The sequence below is a fragment of the Pholis gunnellus genome (assembly GCF_910591455.1).
Source record: "Pholis gunnellus genome assembly, chromosome: 7".
NCBI lineage: Eukaryota > Metazoa > Chordata > Actinopteri > Perciformes > Pholidae > Pholis > Pholis gunnellus.
In genome coordinates, this window is record NC_136533.1 from 26,253,355 (window position 1) to 26,276,033 (window position 22,679).

Genomic DNA, 22,679 nt, shown 5'->3' on the forward strand with positions numbered 1-22,679 from the left:
CATCTTTTAAAAAGAACCAACAGATGTTCACCATAGATATATAGTGCAGAAGTTACACACTAGACAAAGCATTAAATCAGAGTAGGACTGAGCGTTATCTTTCCACCGGCAGCAGTGGCGTCACAAGGCCAAATATAGCCGGTGTAATGCAATGTTAATTGATTTCCCAACCAGCTGTCTTACATAAGCATGTCAGAGTGAATCGAGATGGTGAGCAAGAGAGGGATGAGACGGGGTGAAATGAGGATAAAAGATGGGGGGATGAGATGGGGTAAGAGTGAGAGAATTGAGAGTGACAGAGAGGGTCAGAGGGGACACAAAGACCAATGTCAAAAGACAGCTAGAAGAAGGGACGAGATGCTGAACGACAGAAAAGAATGTTGAATAGAGAAAAGAGTTTAGAAAAAGATGAACTGTCAAACAGTGGTGACAAATTTGGGAGGGCAGAGGAACAAAAAGAAGCAGAGACAGAGAGAGTTAGAGAAGTATAACACATTTATTCTCTTACCTCCACCGAGTGGCTATTTATCATTTGTAAAGTCGGCGATGTTTTAACTCCCAACCTTAAAACTGCACAAGTTATTGTGTTTCATGTTAACCTTGTATCAAATTATTATAAATCACGTCAAAAGGATTGTTGGAATCTACAGACAATTGTCACCCAACTGTGCATTGAGCCTTTTAGCCTCTTTTAGCTCTTTGTTTTGGTTTTAAATCTAACTAATTCTATTCTCATCAACTCCCTCCAACATCCAATTTCAGTAAAAAAACAAGCTCTGATAGACTCACAGTACACTACCTGCTCAACACCAAACAACAGACAGACAGTTATGAACTAGCAAGTGAACATGTTGGAACATTTAGCAGCTAAAGAGCCAGATATTACCCTCAGGAGGTGGTGGAGACCAAAACAGAACTAAAAGGAGAGTGAATATTGAAATAGCATTCATCTATTGACCTTAAAGCTACAGATGGTAACTGTGGTAACTGTCATATTTGACAGTCGTACACGACACAGATAATCTGTGAAAACATCAGGTTCCTCTGCCTCCTCATAGTGCTCCTAAAGGGATTTAAAAGATTCCACGCGCCCTAAAGAAAACCACCAACAGAGCCGAGGATTCTTTAATGTGAAGCTTGTGAACTCTTGAGCTGCTGGATCAATAAACACGCAAGCTTTAGGGGAGAACAATTTCCGAAAGTAATGCAAATTTTGAGAAATGATGGATACAGATGGTTCTAGACGGCAAAATTATAAAGCAATGGAAAGGGTTATGTAATAAATCCAAGGAGAGAAGAATCAAGGATTTATGGAGGTGAAATAAGGATGAGGAGTTAATCCTTTAGGATCCTTGTTTTTTTCAATTATTTTGCATCTTTCATGCTCATTGCTGTGCTGTCTTATAGAATGTGGGCGGCATTTTCTTTGGATAATCTCTGAATGAAGTTTGAGTGTGTGTAGGTGGTGGTCTTTTCTTCGTCTCTACAGCCATTCTGGCTGTGACTGCTGGTGTTAATCATCCAGTTCTTGTTTTTCATATCCAGCTTTAGTGAGTTCACAGACCGTCTGATGAATGTTGGGTTGATCTCTGGGTTGACAGTCTGGAGGCTCTAGTTTCCAACTACCAGGGACATGCGGTCAGGGAAGGCAGAGCCTCACCTGTCATCATGAAAAGTAAAAAAAAATAATGATAAAATAAAATAAATAATATTGATCTACTGATCTGTGCTATAAATGTAATTTATGTATGATTTCAATCATTTTAAGCATTTGTATAGTCAAAATCACTGAATTTGCGCTGTTCAAACAGAGAGGATGTGCCTCATCTCAGATTGCGCAATCCCTCACAAACTGGATTGAGAGCGTGCCTTTTGCTTTCTCATTGTTTGTCACCACTGTAATATTTGTTGACACTTGTATTATAAGTCCTTTCTTTCCATAGAATAGGTCATGTATTTCACGTATCTGTAGAACATATTTAGTCTTGCTGATCTGACAGAAACCGCAGTGAAGAAGCACAGAGGGGAGCAAACAGTACCTCTGCCTCAATGAAGGGGGGGTGCAAGAGCCCACGGGTCGGGTTCATGCTTGTAGTTCCGTTACTTCTTCTACACTTCTTCTTATATTTTGTTTTGACCGCAAACATTGAATATTAAATATCTAAGCTTTAACAATTCTCAAAAAACAGGGAAATATGACCAAATCAACAGCAATTTGACGCCGGACAGGTAAAGTAACATTTTATGTTTCTTGTTCTCTTTATAAATCCGTGGTTGTTACACAGATTATCGCGGGATCTCGCGATTTTCGTGGGTGGCGCCCGCGAGCACTCCGCTTCTGAAACACAGGTCGGTGGGGCAGGTCACAGGTCGCGGAGCAGACGTCCCCGGTGGAATCAAATATGTACCTTACCTATGTGTGTGCAAAGAATGCTGATATGAAATATGAAAAACAACCAGTAGTCAATGTGCAAGCTGAAAATTGAATGGTGACTTAAGCTGCTCTATATTGGGTTCATATATTTGTAAATGTGACTCTGAAAGAGTCAGTGCCTCACCAGCCACGAACCTCACCGCACGTCACTGCCAACTACGTCAGTCAGTCACAAGAGTGCACTCTCATTGGATATAAGTGTGTGGGGTTTTCCACTAGGGATGGTTTTTATATTATAGTTATGCACAGAACAGAAAGCTTGACAGGCATAGCAACAGTAACTAACCCAGTTAGTGAATTCAGTTCGGTCAACTTGTAAACTTGTTATTTTTGCAATACTACTTTATTTTACTGGAATATTAAAATGGATTGTTTGCAAGTTGTAATTTGTTTGTAATTTCAATCCGAAATAGAGAATAATGAAACATTTGACTGAAATAAACATTTGTTATTTTGTAAGTAGATAAAGGATTTGTGAAGTGGTGACTTTCCGAGAGAAACAGCAGACGGCTAGCTATAAAGTGAGGGAGCAGGAAGAAGAGAGGTGGTGTTGTTTTGTCTCTGCTCTCATATCGTCGTGGCTCCATTCCAGCAGCCTCAGAAAGGTCACACTCAACCGTTTGATAAACTGGTCACAATGGGAGGGAGTGAGCAAAGGGAGTAGGTTAAGGAGAGGGGAAAGAGAAAGAGAGAGGAGAGGAGAAAAATAAGTTTGAACATTTGGTGTTATTTGTTGGAGATCTGGTTGAGATCTCACATTACAGTTGTTTCTGATATTTTGTATGTGCATGCCTCCTCAGACGATGACAGTCCACAGACACATTTAAAAATGACTGTAATGTGTAATGAATCAGTGTATCTACACCTCATCTGACCTAGTCTGGTTTGATCTCCTTCATGTCGAGAGGACAATGTATGTTACCAAGTTCAAAGACACAAAAATGTATTTTTTTCTTAGGGTAGATTTATTTTTGTAAGTAGTGGCTCCGACACTCTGGGGTCACACACATTTCGTCAGCTGGGAGCACCTCTCACTGGCATCTGGGCTTTGTCTCTTTTGGGTGTCAGATAACACAGATTGTGCGAACGACTGCCATGAGAGAGGAGAGAGACAACATTAGAGGGCAAATGAGGTTGGAGAGAGAGAAAAGGTGGAGCGAGACGGAGAGGGAAAAGACAGTGAGGTGTTGTGTATTGATTCGTTAAAGACGTTGTAAGCCCTGACAGACTTGGGTCAGTTACATCATCAGCTATATCCGTCTATCTAACTTCACATTAAATTAGGAAACGTAGTGTTATTTAATGAAAAAAACAAAACAACAACTGTAAATCTGACCAACCTGCCACTTTTAACATGGCAGTACCTTAGTTAGGTGATGTAGTGTCAATAGAAACTATATCTAAAGTGTTCTTCTGCGCTCCAGTGTTGGTGGACTGATGTGATTGTGTACTGTAGCAGTGTTATTCTACTAACCCAGCTCTGTGTGCTGATGTGTCACAATGTATTTGTGTCCTGTGTTTTATGGCTGGTCTGTGTGCCCTCAAACATACAAGGCCAGTTTGAAGTACAATCTGTCCAGCATTAGCCTCTCCTTGTTAAGTGGATCAAACTGTCGTCAGGAGTACAGGAACACAATACACTGTGCTGTTTTACTCACTGTACTGTAAATCCAGATACACAATGTATAAATTCCAGCACAAGTAATGGTTCACTGTGAAGTTTTTTTAACCTGTAGTAGAGCTATAGACCAAACAATTCCACTTCCAACTCACATATAACCCTCGGTCAGTGGCCCCACTTGTCAAAACTATGGCGCTCTATATACCACTCTAGCATCCTTTAGCATGTGTCAGTTTTCCATGTGTTATACATGAATTACATGCATACACTGCCTTTACAAAATAAACTTCAACATGTTTATTAGACCTCAAAGATAAAAGCAACGCATACATTGTCTCTTTACAAGAAAACTCCACAGAGCACCTTTCGTTTTGGAAAAGATTCACCTCTAGTCAAGTTTTTACTTCTAACTTCCAATAAATTTGGACAGGTTTCTAATTCCCGTCATGATTCCATCTCTGTTTCCAATCATTTCCTCATCTATCAGCTGCTCAGATTATCCCCGTTCAGCACATCATTTAATCAGCGATCTGAGTGCTTCCATAATTTCACAATGTGGATTTGTGAAATTACTCCTCCAAGGACTTTTTCATTCCATTTAATTGAAACTGAAATGGCATCATCATGCAACACACTGGTAGAGAAGCGAATGCAGATGAATTTAGTTTTCTAAGGTCAAACAGAATTCTGCATGATGAAATAATAGTGTAACCTTAGATGTGTGTGTGTGTGTGTGTGTGTGTTGCCGTGGTGATTGCAGGTTGCTGTCCAGGATGGCAGGGATGAAGGAGCAGCAGTTCACGGAGGAGAAGCCCCTGCTGCCGGAGCAGCGCGGCGTGGACTCAGACATGGTCAGTCCACCTGGTTTATTTACCACGCTTGTCCTCTGTGTATGTACCCCTGATATCTGGGTGCTGGTTAGTGTGTGACAGGACAAGCCACTCGGAAAGAATTATGACAAAGATGTTTGTGCTCATTAGCCGTGATGGCTCATAATTAGACAATGGGCTTGTTTGAGGAGGAAATTAATGATCTCCATCTGACCGTGACTCTTTGATAACAACACTATGAAAAGATAAAAGCTCATGTAAGCTGAGAGAGAGCGCCGGAGAACAGAGAAGGGAGGCAAAAACAGAGCGGAGAATAGGCAGAAGGCGGTTACAAAAGGCCACTTATTCATTACCTAAGCAACAGGTTAAACGGCTGCTGAATCAGGGGCTCTTAAGTGTTTGAGAGCCACTCCAGATGATGGAAATGGTGGAGATGAACCAGATCAGCTTGACAGAAAAAAGGACATTAAAAGGCAAAATGTATTCCTGAAAAAACTCACTTGTAGGGCCAATTATGCTAAGGCCACTTTTATTATTGTGGAGCACAAACAGGCGGACAAAAAATCATCACTGCCAAGAATAGAATGAAAATATATATTGAACAAACCATAAACAAGAGTGGAGTGTTCTTCTGCTCCTGACAAGCCTCATGTTTCTGCTGGAGAAATCAATGTGACTAAACCTGGCCAGTGTGTCAAAAATGAAATTCTTTTTTTTTTAATGCTGTTTTGCTTTCATTACATGTCTTCTTTCAGACTAGGTGGAAAGTAAAATAGGTGAAATGTGAAATACACATTTAGCGGTTTATTTCATTTCTTTGTCTATTTGAGTCTATAGATTTCTCCGAAATTCATCAAAAGTTACTATTAGATCATGCTAAATTTGCATATTTAAACAATAACAACATTTCAGAAAACTATTCACCTCTAGTTTCTTCAAAATGTCTGTAATTTAACAAAACATGAAACATGAACCTGAAACATCTCTTTAGAGGCCGTTTTCTCTAAATACATTTTTCCTCAGACTCAAATCTCTTCAGTAGCTGCTCTTACATAGGCCTACACCAAACTTTCCCACTTTCATTCCTCTCTATATTCTGAAGATTTCTACAAATGTTAGTTTGTTCATACATCAATCATAGCCTGATTTATAGAACATTTTATTACTAAAAGCATTTTCTGATTTATGGAATGATACAAAGACATATCCAAATCTCCTCTGTAAACACCGTGACTATTATGTCAACAAAATGAAAAGAATTTTGAAACTGGCTTTATCCAATGTTCAGATTTCTGTTCTGGAAATGTATGAAAATTAGCACATATTTAATAAGATCATACCTTGTTTGCTCATTTATACTTTAAATTTCAGAAAACTTGTAAAAAAAAAAAGAATTGTCTTAATGTAAGTAATCAATTGGAGAAGTTTCATGGTGATGTCTATTAGTTAAAACTTTCCCCTACTCATCTGCAGTGTCTCCCAGTGTATCCTAAACATACTGTGCATCAATATGATTGACTCATTCTGCCATCAATCAGCTAATCTAGCAAAAGGTCATGAGGCCTGCTCATTACGACTAGCTGCATCGATCCAGTTACATGTTTGGTTGACTCAACGGGCCGCTCGTTTTATCATTCTGTCAAAGACGACTTCAGCTGCCTCTCTTCTCTCCCAGCTCATCTAAAGTCTGTAGCTCTGGTGTTGTTACTGAGTGATCAACTCCTGGCACAAAACACTGGTAAAGCTCGGGTCTGACTCATTGGGAGTCACGTTGGACGAATGCTGCATTTAATTCACACAGGCATAACAGACGTTTTTATTCAATGAAACTAATTTGAAGCTGATTTGAAGCTTTAAGAAAATTTCTTAAAATCCGCCAGCTAAAAAAAAAAAAAAAAAGTTTAAAAAAATTAATAAATAAAAAATGTCAAATTAAAAGTTACACTTGATAATAAAAATATCCCCATAGTAGAAATTATGAGATAGAGTCATAATTATGAGATAGAAAGTCAAAATTACGAGGTACTTAAACACAGTCATAGAAGCAGCTCTTTGGCTGGTTACTCTACATTTGAAATGGAAATGTATTGTGAGTACATTGAAGACGACTTTAAACGTGGCTTTACAACACATGAAATACTTCACCTGGGATTGTGCAAATGCACCCTTGAAAGGATTTTAAGCATTGAACAAAGTTATTGTAATAACTTGTGTTTGATATTTGTCTTTGCTATTTTCTTTAAAAGTTTGATAGAGTGATGTGGGTTTCTTAACCCTAAATTAAAAGGATTTAAGTTATAATAACAGAAATGTGCTTAAATGTATTTTTACATTTATATAACTGCATGTACAATATTTTAACACTTGAATAAACAATAATCAAATGCAGAGACAGTTATTTACCAATATGTTAGGAGTAGTTACATTTACACAGTCTTACATTTACAACCGGCCCTTTGAGGCCAACCGTAAAGCCCAGAGTGAAGTTGAGTTTGAGACCCCTGCTCTAGACAGTATATGAACACATGATGAACATCCATTTTGGTCATTTCGTTTTAAACATAACCATCATTCCTGTTACAGCTTCAGCCTTTTGCATGAAAAAGTCAAATAATGCAGACGATTTAAAGGTACCCTAAGTCACTTGTATGGAGCAATGTTTTTACAGGTACTTTTGTCTGTATCAAGCACACATACTGTTGGTTTCTTGCAATTTTGCTGCTTGTCAGTTGGTTGTGGTAAGACCTCATCGTGTCACAGATGCTACCATTACCACTGCGGTAACATGAGTTGCCATGCGCGGAATATATACATTCTCATATTCACAAAAGAACACAGAAAGAACTGGAAGGAGAACATGTATAGGTTTCTTTCAGGACCTCCACCTCGACCAGAGGCCATTCGTAAGAGACGACATTGGACCTCTTTAGAATTTATCTGATAACCCGTTAGCAAAATAAACATACAACAGGCCTAACATGAGGAGTACAACACGTTCATAAAAGAATAGAGAAAACCTTGGCCTCACTCAGAACTATCCTTAACTTAATGACACCACTTTAGGTGCAACAAATTCAAATGTTTTTTTGACTTTATAATCTTGAAGAATATAAAACATTTTCTTTTTTTTGAAAAAAAGAAGAATATCCAAGTTCCAAAAGAATATCCAAGTTTCTTTCTTGTAAATTTGCAACTTTGATCTCAGAGTTTTTCTATCAATATTACACCGGCTCCATAATTTAGTTTTTTACCTATATTGGCACTAATACACCATCATATATTCCAGTATTTTTAAATGAATACATTTCAATTGGACTACCAAATGAATAATTAATGACTCAGTCCACAATGATGTTATTTTGTGCATTATAGAGCTTAGACTGTCACGTTGGGAAACTTACTTAAGGAAATTGCACATGAAAAGTCAAACTAAGCAAAAGACTTTTGTTGTCTGGTCAACTTGGGGAGAGCTTGGACTTATGACCTCAGTACGTTTAAGATCCTGGTTACGGCCCTGAAAGTAACATACCAACTACGACCTTTATGCAACTTGCATTTACAATGTTTCCATATGACCATAATGCAGCATATTCCTGGTTTAGAGTTGCATGTGCATGGTTTACACCTGTTCCTGTTTTTCAAAATAAGCTTGCAGGTCTTGACCTCTCTGGTGATGCTGGAGCAGAAATGAAGCAGAGTGAGGCCAGAAGTGTCTTTGGAGCTCTAAGTCCTAAAGTGCATCACATTTTTATGTCTACCGTATGTTGCTGCTCTGCCCCCCCCCCCCCCCGTTGTTACCCAATAACCACCTTGTGTTTGTTGTTTCGCAATACAGCAGGATAAAGGAGACGAGGCATCGGGGGGGTTACCGTGCCCTGCAAGCCCGGTGCCCCTTAACCACCCCCCTCCCCCCAGCCGCCCCACTCACCGCTGGCATGTCATCGCACGGCACTGGCTCCGCCAGACGCGCCGTCGGACCAGCGGGGTCCTCCCGGTAACTACCAGAACAAACAGAATCATCTACCTGCCAGCACACTGAATCTAACACACACATGGTAACCGCTGGTAACCAATGGGGGAAAACACCCACTGTCTGCACTGTGGTTAAGAAAATGTTGGAAAAACATGTTATTACTGTTGTTATAGCATACATGTGACTCGCAGTGGTGGAAGTAGTAGTCAGGGAGAAAGCTAGGTTTACTTCAGGGGTCAAAGTGTAAGATGTGGCCAGAATTTTTGTTGGAAACAAAAAAAATGAACAAACATTATCACCGGAATATGAAGAGGTTATTTTATTTATTTATTATTATACTATATTTATCCCGTTAAGGGGGAAATTTGTCTCTGCATTTGACCCATCCCTGTATCAGGGAGCAGTGGGCTGCCCATGACAGTGTTGACGCCATGTCAGAGACGTCTAGGGATATCTACTGAAATGAGCATGCTAACCAGCTAGCCCTGGCCTATTCTGTCTGGTAATACACCGTAATCACTGTAGCTTCCAGTCTGTACTCAGTCCAGCATGAGAGGAAGAGGAAGTGGAGCTGCCCCGATGCATGTTAATCCATGATTCATGTACATTGTTTGTTCGTTGGATTATATCCAAAATGGCAGAAACGTCTCTCGCAGGGAAACGAAACTTCTGTTATCAGTTAGCTCAATTTCAGCCAGTACAAACACCAGTGTCCCCAAGGTCCCTATCTAAACGTACACGGACTGTACAGCCCGGTTAGCGTCACAGTAAACACACAGACTGCTAACGTAAACTAAAGCCCAATGCCACATGTGAATCATAAGATCTCTCAGAGTTTTAGCAGTTTGGTTGAATTTTGTGTAGCCCTGCTGTTAGTTACCAGTTTACTTTCTTTTAAATGTAGATTGTATAAACCCAGCACTAGAGGTAAAATGCTGACCCCCATGTGTTTGAAGCAGGTGGCCAGATCTTACACATTACCTCTTTGGGTAAAAACAGCAATACACTAAATAAAAACTACAAAAATGATGAAAAGTGAAGTACTTCTTACTGTATGGTAGTATAAACTGTACTCCATTTTTTTATCTGATCATATGTATTTTTATATAAAATCTTAATCTGCATAGTTACTTTAGTAGAAGAGAGAGAAAGAGAAGAGTGCCACCTGCTGGTCCGACCACCGTACTGTCACCATTAACATCTTTCCTCTGAAAAGAAGGAGCCATTTGCATGAACTCCACAGGGACTGAGGTGCCCTTTCAGTTTCGGTTGAGATGAGTTTATCGGAGAAGTTAACAGCTCATTCAATAGTGTTTGACGTTGTCCCATTCTTCTTAAAGGGCAGCTTCAGGTCCTGTTGTTGTCTTGAGATCTTTCTTTCTCTTTAGGTGTGTCCCACTACTATCCTTAACAACTTCGTATGTGACCCCCCCCCCCCCAACACACCTTAATCCACAACTATTCCTTTTCACTTCCTATGTGTGTCATCTTTAATCCTGTCATTTCTTTTTTTTTTTTTCAGAAATAATGTCATTAATAATGTTTATTTGTTTTTGTGCATGTTTAACATTGAAGCAGTGTGACAACTATCTGTTCCGACTGGCGTCTAACCTCATGTGCATGTCCTTCGTTTTCTTTGGTCCAGATGTCCAGATGTTCCTGTTCTGCTTCGGGCTTTGCGGCTCTTAGATGAGCATGTGCTGAAATAACACAGGTTGGGATCAGTGAACTTTCACTGTTGTATTGAAAAATAACAAATTAAAAACACGTTAAATTATCTAAATTGTTGCTCTGATGCATGTGTCATTTTCCTACACAGCAGTGTGCATGTAATAAGGGATGAAAAACCTGTATTATGTCAATACATCTCTTCTCGAATGAAGAGTCAAAACCAGATTCCTCAAAAAATGAGCACTGTACAGCCCTGTGTCCTAAAAATGACGTTCCCGTACAACAAAACCGCTTTGGGAATTTAAAAGGAAACTTTTGTCGTGGAATTCTTTTGCCTTTGACATATTACAAATAAATTCCAATGAGCTGTGTCATTTTTAACATTAATAAATTAATATGTTTCAAACTGCGACCGTAATCCAGGAGAAAATATGTTTCCCTCTAAACAAGTGCGATTTAGTTGCATGGGAAAGTCATTTTGGAGGAGACGGGGTCACATTGCGAGATTTCAAATATTTTCTTCACGACTTGTATCCCGTAAAATAATTTTGCCAGACATGAAATTGTGTTTAAAACACCGGGAAGCTTTGACTGTCGCTGGCACAGCTGTCCCCTCTCTTGAAGCCGGCTTGTCATCAATCAGTGTCTCTGTTACTTTTTTAATCTGTTTTGTCAGCCACGGAGTCAGACTGGCTCGCAGGGATTCTTACTCCCCCTTGACACTGTGGCCGAATGACAAAAACGTCATCTTTATGACCCAGCTCATCTTTGTTTACAGACGAATATGACTGTTGCTGTGTGTGTGTGTGTGTGTTTGTGTGTGTGTAGGCGGGGGATCTGGTTGCTGTGCTCTCTCTCATCTTATCTATTTAAAAAAAAATCACCATCTTCTCTTACTGCTGATGTGTTCCCAGTCTCCCACATGCACTTAAGTGAATCTTTACTGTCTCTCTAGAATAACAGGTGTATTTGGCCCTAACCAAAGAAATACGGATGTATTAAAGCACTGCTCCTAAAGGGGCACTGCGCCAATTTTACCCTTCAGCATCAGTTTGCTAGCCATAAAGAGAGTACTAGCGTTTACAGACAGCTGCATCACGTCTTCTGTGGCTCTGGGGAGAGCGTTCCGAAGTCTGACAAAATAACCCAGATGATGTCATAATGTCAGCAGGGTTATCTCAGCTTGGGCTTTGAAAAAACACAAACATTTTAAACAGAAAGCCTGTGTTAAAAACTGGTGTTGTGAAATTTAAAAGGGCCCGATGAAAGCCACTATCTAAGCTGCATTATGGGAAATGCCGGACCCAGTATCCCTTGTTAAAACACCCAACCTTATGCAGTGCATTGCTAAATTGTTGGAATATCTTTGAATAAATTCAAACCATAGACTGTATATGAAGATCCCCAAAAGTGAAGCTGGCTGCATTATAGCACATAAGTCCCGCCCCCTCCACGTTAGCAACTGGGACATGGGCTAAACAAAAAAATGTAAATGCACGTCAAATAATGTTTTCCTAAAGATGGCCACTGTCATTTTAGGTAGTTCTTATCACACTGATGTATGTTCAAGTTTTTAATTAGTTATTTTATGCTATAAAAAGGGGGTGTGACATGATTGATTTGAAATTGTATGAGAAAGGAGATGCAACTTTAACTTACAAGAGTCTGTGTAATAGAACACGTGTCATAAATGTATTTTTAGAGATATTATGGTAAAGCCACCGTTCTGCTAACGTAGCAGCTACGTGGCTCACGCTAACACGCCGTCTGTGCTCGGTCCAAATGAAGTCAAAATCTCAAGATGGTTTTGACGTCACGTTTGTACATAGGGAGGAAGTGGAGACGAGTCGTCCATCTATATTTACAGTCTATGATTAAAACACAAACAATACAATTTGACGATCAAAATCGTGGCTTTTTGTTCCTATTAATGTCACGGGAATGCAAGGACTAGGACTCAATTGCAAGACCACAGGAGATAGAGTCAGGAAAACAGTCTTTATTGATCACAGCTGATTACAGACAGGATGGGCTGTGTGGAGCCTGTGGTCCGACACAGCGTGCAGGCCGGATCGACGGTGTGGTACCCGTGGTCCGACACCGGAGGCAAGCAGAGCGTCCGTGAGAAGATCTGTTGGGAAACAACAGAGGAACGGGGAATTCCCGGACCGTAGGACACCGTAGGCAGGCAGAGCGTCGGCGAGAAGAACTGTTGGAACACAACAGAGGAACGGGGGACTCCCGGACCGTAGGACACCGGAGAGCGGATGCTCGAGACAGCAGGCGATACGGGGTTGAAGCAGGTGGAAGACGGGACGAACTGACAACCCCAGACTGCAGGACCAGGGTTCTTATAGTGGCAGGGGAAAGGATTAGTGTAACTAGCGTCTGGTGTGTCAGCCTGTGAGAGGTAATTGGCTGAGTGGCAGCAGCCGTGCACCAGTCAGGGGTGTGGCTATGGGAGTGACTGGAGGCAGAGGAAAAATCCCAGAGCACATGGCACAACACAACAAACAGGGAAATGACAGCCAAATAAGGAGAGGAGATTGGGGGAAACCAGAGGTTAACCCACACGGTCCAACAGTGATCCTGCCAATTAAGGGAGTAATTAATGCTAAATTTCATTTATAAAATACATTTCCGTGTATGTTCAGAGACAGTAGAACATCATCACTGTATCGCTAAAGTTCTTCTGGGAATTTCTGTGTCGGTTTGGACTTACAGTGCACAGGTCATGCTGTTCTCTCTGTGAGTTTAGCTGGCCTTCAGCTCCAACAGTGGATGCACAGTCAGACTCACTTATCTCTTTCCTATTTTAATTTGTGTCTCTCTGTCTTTCGCTTGTCTCTCTGTGCAGGAAAGCTGTGAACAGCTGATGCCAGCGGGGGATTGGAAGGTATGAGCCCATGTGTGTCGCTCTCTCTCCTCTCTGTTCTCTCCCTTTTCTTATCAGTGAGTCTTTTGTGTCGTCGTCTGTCTATCATCCCTCATCTTCTTTTGTTTGCCAACTCTTCGTGCTCGCTCACTCGGGTAAACAGCCCGCGTCAACAGAGACGAGGAAAAGGAGGGGAGGTGGAAGATAGATATCTGTAAATTTACAAGGCTAAATACAACAACGATGATAATAACTAGCTCAAGATGGAAGCGCTACATTAGCTATTGCTCCACTGTGGGCCCTGGGTTTGAATCCTTTAACCAGTTGAGGCCTCTCAGTGTGGAGCTTGCATGTTCTCCTTGTGCTGGATCCAAAGGAACAGGTTACTCTGATATGATGAAAGTGTCTGATTAATAGCAATAAATCTGAGATTTCTACCCTGAGATTAGCTTTCAAAGGTTAATTTGAATTTATTTGTGACTAGTCTTTACACACTTTGGAGTGTCAAGATGTGCCACATTTCAGCTTTAAAATGAACCTCTGTTTTAAAAACAAAAGGTAATATCTACCGTGGTTGTATGGAGCAACACAAATGCTACAAAAGAAAGCTATAAGAATTGTAAATCAATTGGATTAATATGCTCAGTGAAATTTGTTTACTTACATGCTTTAAAATGCTGGGGGAGCCAGCATGAATTTAGGGGAATGGGTATGTTTAAAAAGCCGCGGGTAAGGACACATCTAATGAATAGTTGTATATCTCGCAAAGTGGTTCACCTGTTGAATATTTCTGACAATTGAAATTAATTAAGGTGGTAAGCACATATAAATGAAAAGTATTTTTATTATTGTGAAAGAAATTCTTGGAACTTTGTTTTTGTTTCCGTTTTATTTTTTGTGATACCTCAACCTAGTACTGAAAGGGTTGCTTGTTGGAATATGTTACGTAAAAAGGGTATTAAGATAAGCTTAAGCTTCAGCCTGCATCTTTCCAGTCAATAGAATTTGTTTTCCGTTTAAATTCATGCCTTTGTCACGGTGCAGGGAACACAAGAACAGGGCTTAGGGCCTAAATGTAGAGAGTTGAGGAGGCAGCAGGATGAAGTCATTTACTCAGGTAGATAAGTTTAAATGGGCAGAAGGTCCAGCAAACAGATTACAGGTAGATAGGTGACAGGAAAAAAAGAGGCAACAGAACACCATATAACTACGAGTGCCGAACTGAAGAACAAAGAAGCAGTTATATGCAGTGAAATACAACAACAAGGGGAAGGGAGAACAGGTGAGTGCAGGGCTAATGAGGGACAGGTGAAACTAATCAGTGCAGGCAGACATCCAAAACAGGCTGGAAAACAAACAAAGGCAGGACGTTAAGAGATCTGAAACTAGAGGAGAGAGTGTAAGAAAAATAATCAGAAACCACTAAGCATGAATTATATGAATGAAAAACATAGCAGGGCAGATATGAAAGCCTTTAATATACATATTTAAACACATGCCAAAATGACAGGTCTGCATACATAGAGGGATGTGAAATTGAGTTGCTTTATTGTTTTTTTGTGCAGTCTTGTTGGATAATTGTTAACTAGGACCCAAATAAAATATTACTACACTACACTATACCATACCTTACTATACTAGCTATATAATACTACATTATAATACTATACAAAACTTTACTATAGTATACCATAATACAATACCATACTATCAGTGGTGGGCCGTCAGGGCCTGCAAAGCCCTCTGCTGGCCTAAACAGAATCACAAAGTTATATCTATTTTATAATTTAATTTTTCTTAAATACACTACATGTATTATAATTTATAAAATTATTTTTCCCATTATCTTATTTCACAGCTACTGTCTTCCTCAGTTGCTTTGCTTCCAGTGCAGCTTGTTTTAAGTAGAGCTTTTATCCAATCAGATTTCACCTCTGTGAAGCATTATGTGCGGCTCAGTTTGCAGGTGCAGCTCTGCAGTGGGGTGCAGTGTGTGCTGTGATTGGTCAGTGGGCGAGCACGTGACTATTGTGAAATGAAACTTAACTTGCCAGCAGAGCTTAGTTGGAGGAGTAAGAGTTCAAATTGAAAGATATGGAAGAAATTATTAAATGTTTAGGGTTTTGCTTGGTGTAGTTTATACATTTTTTTTTACCTAGCTTTGTTTTTTCAACACTCAATGGCTGAATAAGGAGGAGAAACGGATTTTGTGGCGGAGTTACTGACAATGCCTTTCTCAAGAAAGAAGGACGACATTTCAGGAAAAGCTGGACATCGTAAGAAATGGTCAGTCAACACTACAGCTGGCAGCCCTGACTCAGCAGGAAAATGATTTGTATGAATGGTATTTCTTGCTGACAGCGTCGGAGAAGCGTTGCACATTTTATGGCTGGGTTTGGAGCTATGCTACGCTAACCTGAGGACACCATAGCATTTGAAAACTTTTGGAGAGACTCGAGTGGATCTACAACTCAACGAACACTTTCGCAGGGAAACAGCTCCACAACCGCGGCCCGGCGTTGTTCATAGAATAGAATACAAGATCGATACTTGGCTTCCGTGTATCGATACAATATCGCCACGCAAAATATCGCGATACTATGCTGTATCAATTTCTTCCCCCACCCCTAATACTATACTATATCTTTGATTTTGACACCTTAAGCTCAGCTTTGCTGTCATTAATTTAAACTGTGGGCCACGTAGTCAGGTTTAGCTAATACATCTCATACCTAGCTGCAATTCATACATTTTAGTTATGCCTAACACTTAGGCTGAGAGCATTAAATATGAATTGAGCAGTATTTTTGACATTGGATAACTGCTGGTGTGCATGCAAAAGGGTTGTTGCTACCTACTGTAAGCTAGAACCTACTACTGTGTATAAAACCTGACCAACTGCTCCTTGGACAGGAGCTAATGCAAGCTAATGCTAGGAACCGACCATGAAACTGCAAAGAACTGAAGTAAAGGACTGGCTGATGAAAAAAGTAATTTAGTGAACTGACGACAGCCGGACTCTGATAGACGTTTTTGTCATGACGGATAATACAAGCTACCTTCTATAGGTGTGCCACTCTCAGGCCTCTGGTATTGTGCATGCTAGCTCACTGGTTTACTGACATCAAATATTAGCTGTAGTAATACTGTTTCACCATGTGCTTTACACCAGTTTTAAACTCGACTTAGCATGCCAGAGCACCTGAACTCTAAAATTCATAAACTTGCATGAACCATTACACCATCTGTTTGAGAAGTCTTGTGTTTTTTCCTGTTTTTTGAGTTGAGCTTCACACATGTAACAACGCTGCTGGTTTATTTTAGTCAGACGCGTGCTGAGTGTCAGACAGGAGTGATGAGACGTTTCTCACCAAACATCTCTCTTTCGTACTTAAACCTGACACTTCAAGGTCTCAAAAAACATTGCTGCATTTGAAGAGCATTGTTGTTTCTGCTTCTGCCTCAGATTCATTCGTTCAGTAATTAATACAAACATTGTCATTTTATCAAAACATGCCTATTTGAAATGACTATTTCATCTTTTGTGATGCTTGTGTCAGGGAACTGCACACGTAGAAGCATTGTCAGTATAAACTGAGGAATAAAATCTAGTCAAAATTAAATCAAAGAAGTAATTACGACACGTAGCTTTTTCAACCTCATGTACAAATTAAACAAACTAAATACAATATGTTAAAATGTGGGCTGTAGTGGTATTGGTTGAGATTTTTAGGACAGAGTCAAGCGGTGTGTTTCCCCCTGCTTCCAGTCTTCATCCTATGCTATGCTATGCTAAGCTAAGCTAATCGCCTGTTGGCTCCAGCTCCATATTTTGTGCACAGACTTTGTGGTATTGAACTTAACTAACTCTCAGCAAGAAAGGGTATCATTTCTACAACGTCTTAAGTTTCTTTAAAAATACTTTCAGCCAGGAGACCGCTGTTCATGTCCCGAGTAAAGTCAAAAGTAAAAGTTGCCTTCAGGCTTATGACGTATTGTTGTTACTCTTGTTTTGTTTTGTTGTTATTTATTCATGTTAGTTACATTGTTATATTATGTTGCTACGTTACATTGTTACATCACGTTGTTACGTTACTTTGTTACGTTGTTCCGGTATGTTGTTACATTATTACGTTGTTACATTATTACGTTGTTACGTTATGGTGTTACATTATTATTTAACACAAGCCATGATTTTCTACTATAAGTAATTTTGTTGCCTAAACCTAACCAATTGTTTCACAGCGTTAAACACATACTGTAGCTTCTTTTATGGGAGAAAAAGAGAACAAACTCCTATAGAAATAATTTTGATATAATCCAAGTCAATCTTAAAATTTCCATAAATGTGATGATTGTCCACATTTACACCAACTCCGTTTTGTAAAAGGCAGGCTGAAACATCTGTGATATAGATATTGGTTCAAACGCCCACCCGCCCATCATCGCTCATTAAATACTTGTGGGCAGAGACTGTATGTTTAAAGTAGACAGAGTAATGCAGAGTCAGCAGGGAGAGAGTTATCTCTTCTGAAGAGGAAAGGGGGGACAAAGTCAGAACAGAGATGGGTGTTTCAAGTTGAGTCAGCACACTAAGTGTTCTGTCAACAGGAAAGGGTGGATAGATAGGCAGAGAAAAGGGGGAGAGACGAGGTTGAAGCGGCAGGACAAAGGGCCGCATCGCTGAATGACACACAGACTCTGGTCTGCACTGTTAGTATGGTCAGCATGGGACACCATTACAGTGAGGTGAATATGCACGTACGCTTCTCACCCATCAGCAAACCTCAATGTTATATTTTATTTCAACTGTCGCCACCCCCTAGCCAGGGGGTGAATCAGCTGGTTCCAAAATGACAATTTTGCTCGACCTCGCCTGACCTCTCTGTACTAAAACCTCTCTAACTTTGTAATGCTTCACTTTGTCAAAGCCTTTGAGACTACTTTTTCAATAGAAAAGGCAAATAGACAACACAAAGTGATCAAGAACATATCAATATTTATTTCAAGATGCAAACGATATACTCTTAAATACAAACCTCTCAGCCATTCATTCATGTAAAAAACAAACAAAGACATTCTCCTTCAGGAGAACATGGCTGGATATAACACATTTGTAAATATAAGACTGAAACCAGGAGCTTTGCATATTAGTTTACATTTACTTATTTAATTATTCATTTTAACCAAGCATATCGATCTCCACTGTTCGCACTTTTCTTCAGTTGCATAACCCTGATGGCAGCCGGCCGAATCTGTTCATTGTTTGCAATAAGCAAAATAAGTGAAACGTCATTAATGTGGGACGGACAAAGGAAAAGACCGCTTAATGCGTCATCAACGTGGGACAAACGTTTCGCTGAGGAACTGATACGGAAGTGCACTTACGCCATGGAAAACTCTGACCTAAGTTGAAAGGGCGCGCGGACCCGGGCCAGAAAGAATGACTGTTGACGGGCCTCCAATGTCTGTCAGTGTGTTTCCTAGTTTGCTAGCACGTCCACATTATGTACGATGAGTATCTAGCTAGCCTTCCAGCTAGCACTAGAGGTCCTGAGACAGGCGCACGCTAACGCGTCACCTCCGTTGTAAATAGAGCAATCCAGGTGACAGATGGCTAACTGTACGATAACGACAATGTTAGATGATCATTTATCTGTTCATATGAGTGGAGTGAATGAGATCCATATGCTTGGTATATGAAATGAATAACTAAATAAGTAAATGTAAACTAATATGCAAAGCTCCTGGTTAGCTCCAGTTGTACATTTACAAATGTTTAATATCCAGCCATGTTCTCCTGAAGGAGAATGTCTTTGTATTATTTTTTTACATGAATGAATGGCTGAGAGGTATGTTTTTAACAGTATATTGTTTGTAACTTGCAATAAATATTGATATGTTCTTGATCACTTTGTGTTGTGTCTATTTGCCTTTTCTGTTGAAAAAGTATGGGTTTTGAGGCAGTGATGGCCTTTCAATGTAATTTATAAATACTTTGTAAGGCAGAGATTGTCCCCACTTTAGATGAGGTCACGCAAAACACTTTACTAACGACTAGTAGCTACCTTAATTAATCATGAATTAACCATGAATTGCAGTATTAATACGCGCTTATAAAGCATATATTAACATAGTCCCTAAACATTAGTGCATATCTAAATCCTTATATATATAAATGCATGAATAATGTACATCTAAATATGTTCTTAATCATTTACTTACACTTTATAAATTATCTTATTAATCATCTACGACTCCTTAATATTTGGTTTGTAATATATATACTTCATTTACAAATGGAGAATCCATCATTTATAAAGTATGAAAACACAATCATGAAACACACAATCGACGAGCTTATTAATCAAGAATAAAACATTTATAACTGTTATGAATTGCACACTGAGTGCTAATGTAGGAACAATGCTTTATAAAGGATGAATTAAGTGTTTACTCATACTTAACTAATGCTTCATAGTGTGTTATTATAAAGTGTTACCGAAATACTAATGTTAACACGTCTGAAACATAGCAATTAGTAATCTCCCAGTGTTAATTATTTAGTTATTTAGTTATCTCTTGTTTTCCGTAAAACCTTATTATATTTTTGATGACTCATCTTGTGTACTCATGTAAATGTATCTAATCAAAAGCGATGAAAAGCACATTTGACTGCTTGCTTGCGGGTTGTACAGTCTTTAAAAATGGATGTTATTTTATGTGAAGAGTTTGTTTTGTACATGGAGAACAAAACGCTGTACAATTATTCAACCAAACTGACAATTGAAAGGGCAGAAAGGGACAAAGATCCCTCTGAGCGACAGTTGAATAAGAATAGAAGAGAGAAACAGGAAGCTTAGGATCAAAATGTGTGCAGATTTAAATAGGAACAGGTTGCTGTTTCAGTGTCAAGTGCAGGCCTCTACCTCTACACTTAGTCTGCCACAAGCTGCTAGCTTAACAGCTGTGACAATAACAATAGCCAGGTTGGTTGTTTATGGTCATAATGATAATTGGTGCCAATTTGTGGCGACTTCTTTGGTAGATTTAGTAACTTTTGGAGCTAATGCTGTTGGCAACACAGCTGGGTTTTTAGGTTTTATAGTTTTTCAAATCTAGCGCACTCTTGCTAATTACATTACCAACTCTAGCTTAAATTGTCAAAAAGCATTGCAGAAGAAACAAAAGAAAACTAGACAACAGATACAACTACATGCTAAAAACATATAGTGATTCTAAAATAACATAGATACAATTAAGAATGGAGTCATTTAGCATAATACAATGCTTTTGAGAGAAATGGATGTAGCTAACCAGCTACATTAGCTTTCTCCATTTTAGACCCTCCTGCTGTCCGTTCTCTCGAAATTCAGCATTGTCAAAATAGTTTGCTATTTTTTATAGTCAAAGTTCTCCAAAGTGAAACATGGCACTGAGAATTTGTGTGAATTTACATTGTCCCATGTGAGTCACAGATCACTGTCATTGCATTGAAATGAATGGTAGCTCTGGGGAGAAGCTTGCACTGTCTGAAGCTTTATACAAAGGAGAACGGGCTGCTGCAATAACCACTGAGGCGAGATGATTCTCCTCTGAGTCTTGTTCACTGCTGCATACTGTAATGTTATGTCCAGGCTGACTGCACACTCCCAGTACAGTCTCCCAATATCATTTTTTTAATTCAAAGATTTGTCCTCATCGCAGCTAATTCATGAACAGCAGCCTTTTTGTTTTCTCCCAAAGAAGCTGACAGAAATGGTGGAAAACAGAAACACAGTGAAGCAAAAATAGAAAAGAACTAGACCTAGAGAGCAGTGGTGCTGATGAGAGAGAGAGATAGAGAGAGCCTTTAGACTGGAGACGGACAACACAGCCGACCAATCCCGTGCATGGGAGGCAGCACCGCGAACGAATCATCTCCTGCCTGCCCCACACCCTGTCTCTGTCTCGGGGGCCTATGAAGCATGAGGAGAGAGAGGCGGGGGGAGTCAGCAGCTCCGAGCTTAAGAGTCTGGGTGGGAGTGCTGCTGAAGCAGACAAAGACACCGCAGCATCCAGCATCCGGCTCTCACCAGGACCTAGTCCCTTAAAACAGGAGAGGCCTGGCTGCTTATCTGCCCGTCTGCACCCTCCTCCTCCTCCTCCTCCTCCTCTTCTTCTTAGTCGGCTGAGAGCACGGTCACTGCGGAGCCATGCCTGAGTGCTGGGACGGGGTGAGTGGCAGGGGAAGTGTGTGTGATTTGTTCAAAAAGTGTGTGTGTGTGTGTGTGTGTGTGTGTGTGACTGTATTTAGATCTGGTGTCAACAATGTCAGAATCTTGGCCTTTACAAAAAAGTCAAATGACAGCTTTTGAGCTGCTTCTATTTGCCCCTAAATATTTAATTTAGTATATTTCATAGCAAAAAAAAAGATATTATATTGAACCCATTTCCACTGCAGGAAACTAAAAATTGCTGTGTTATAATGACTGTGTAGAATCTGTTCATGTCGAGGAGGAAGAAGTGCAGCGTCAGTGTGAAACGACGCCTCGTTCTTTGGCCCACTGACACACTTAAGCTCCCCCAACACAGATGCTGCGCAATGCACCGATGCACATTCCTCTGCGGAAAAACACCTGTTTGTGTGTGTGTGTGTCGAGGAAGTGATAATCCCTCTGCAGCTTCGTACATTTTGGCAACCTTGAAACGGATGAGTAAAATCTGTGTGTATGTGCATGCGTGTGTTTGTGTGTTTGTGAAAATCAAATCCGGCCAGCCACGTTGCTGTGGAGCATTTAAAAAAGCTGTGTCTTATTTTGAAAGCTGGGTGTCCACGTCCACTGACAGATACTGTAACCTCCCCCCCCCATCTTCCTGGACATTTGAAGGTCATCAGGGGCTTGTATGTTTGTGAAACGTCTCCTGCTGCAGTAATCGCCTCAAATTAGAACGCTGATTGCGGATAACACAGATGTTGATGCTGAAATAATAGAGAGATAATCTGGCTGCATTAACTCATAACTGCTGACTATCTGCTGCTTTGGGGAAGATTGTTGGCAGTTGGCTGCATCCATAAGTACTGTCTGTTTCTGTATATTTAAATCAGTCCTCAGTGAATGTGTTTTATGTTACAAATAGCACACTACTTCTGCTGCTTGACAGGATATTCAGTCAACTGTTCCTCTGTGTTTGAGTAGTTTAAGACGTGAAAAGACACTGGGGGGGGGAGTGACAAAGTATCGGATCTCTTGTTTTTTGGAGAATACACACGAGTGTCAGCAGCAGCAATAAAA

At 40.1% G+C, this 22,679-nt stretch overlaps 1 protein-coding gene across 5 annotated transcripts in view; it reads left to right on the plus strand.

The window, feature by feature from the left end:
- The window catches only part of ndrg4 (NDRG family member 4), a 60,307-nt gene that overhangs the window by 17,623 nt on the left and 20,005 nt on the right, over window positions 1-22,679 (plus strand). For 3 of the 5 annotated variants that reach the window (XM_079162332.1, XM_079162330.1, XM_079162331.1), the window contains 3 exons: window positions 4,816-4,906; window positions 8,721-8,879; window positions 13,387-13,425. In XM_079162332.1, the coding sequence (XP_079018458.1) occupies window positions 4,829-4,906; window positions 8,721-8,879; window positions 13,387-13,425 (276 nt within the window). In that variant the 5' untranslated portion in view covers window positions 4,816-4,828. The remainder of the gene's footprint in view (window positions 1-4,815; window positions 4,907-8,720; window positions 8,880-13,386; window positions 13,426-22,679) is intronic. The other 2 variants (XM_079162334.1, XM_079162333.1) reach the window with 1 other exon arrangement.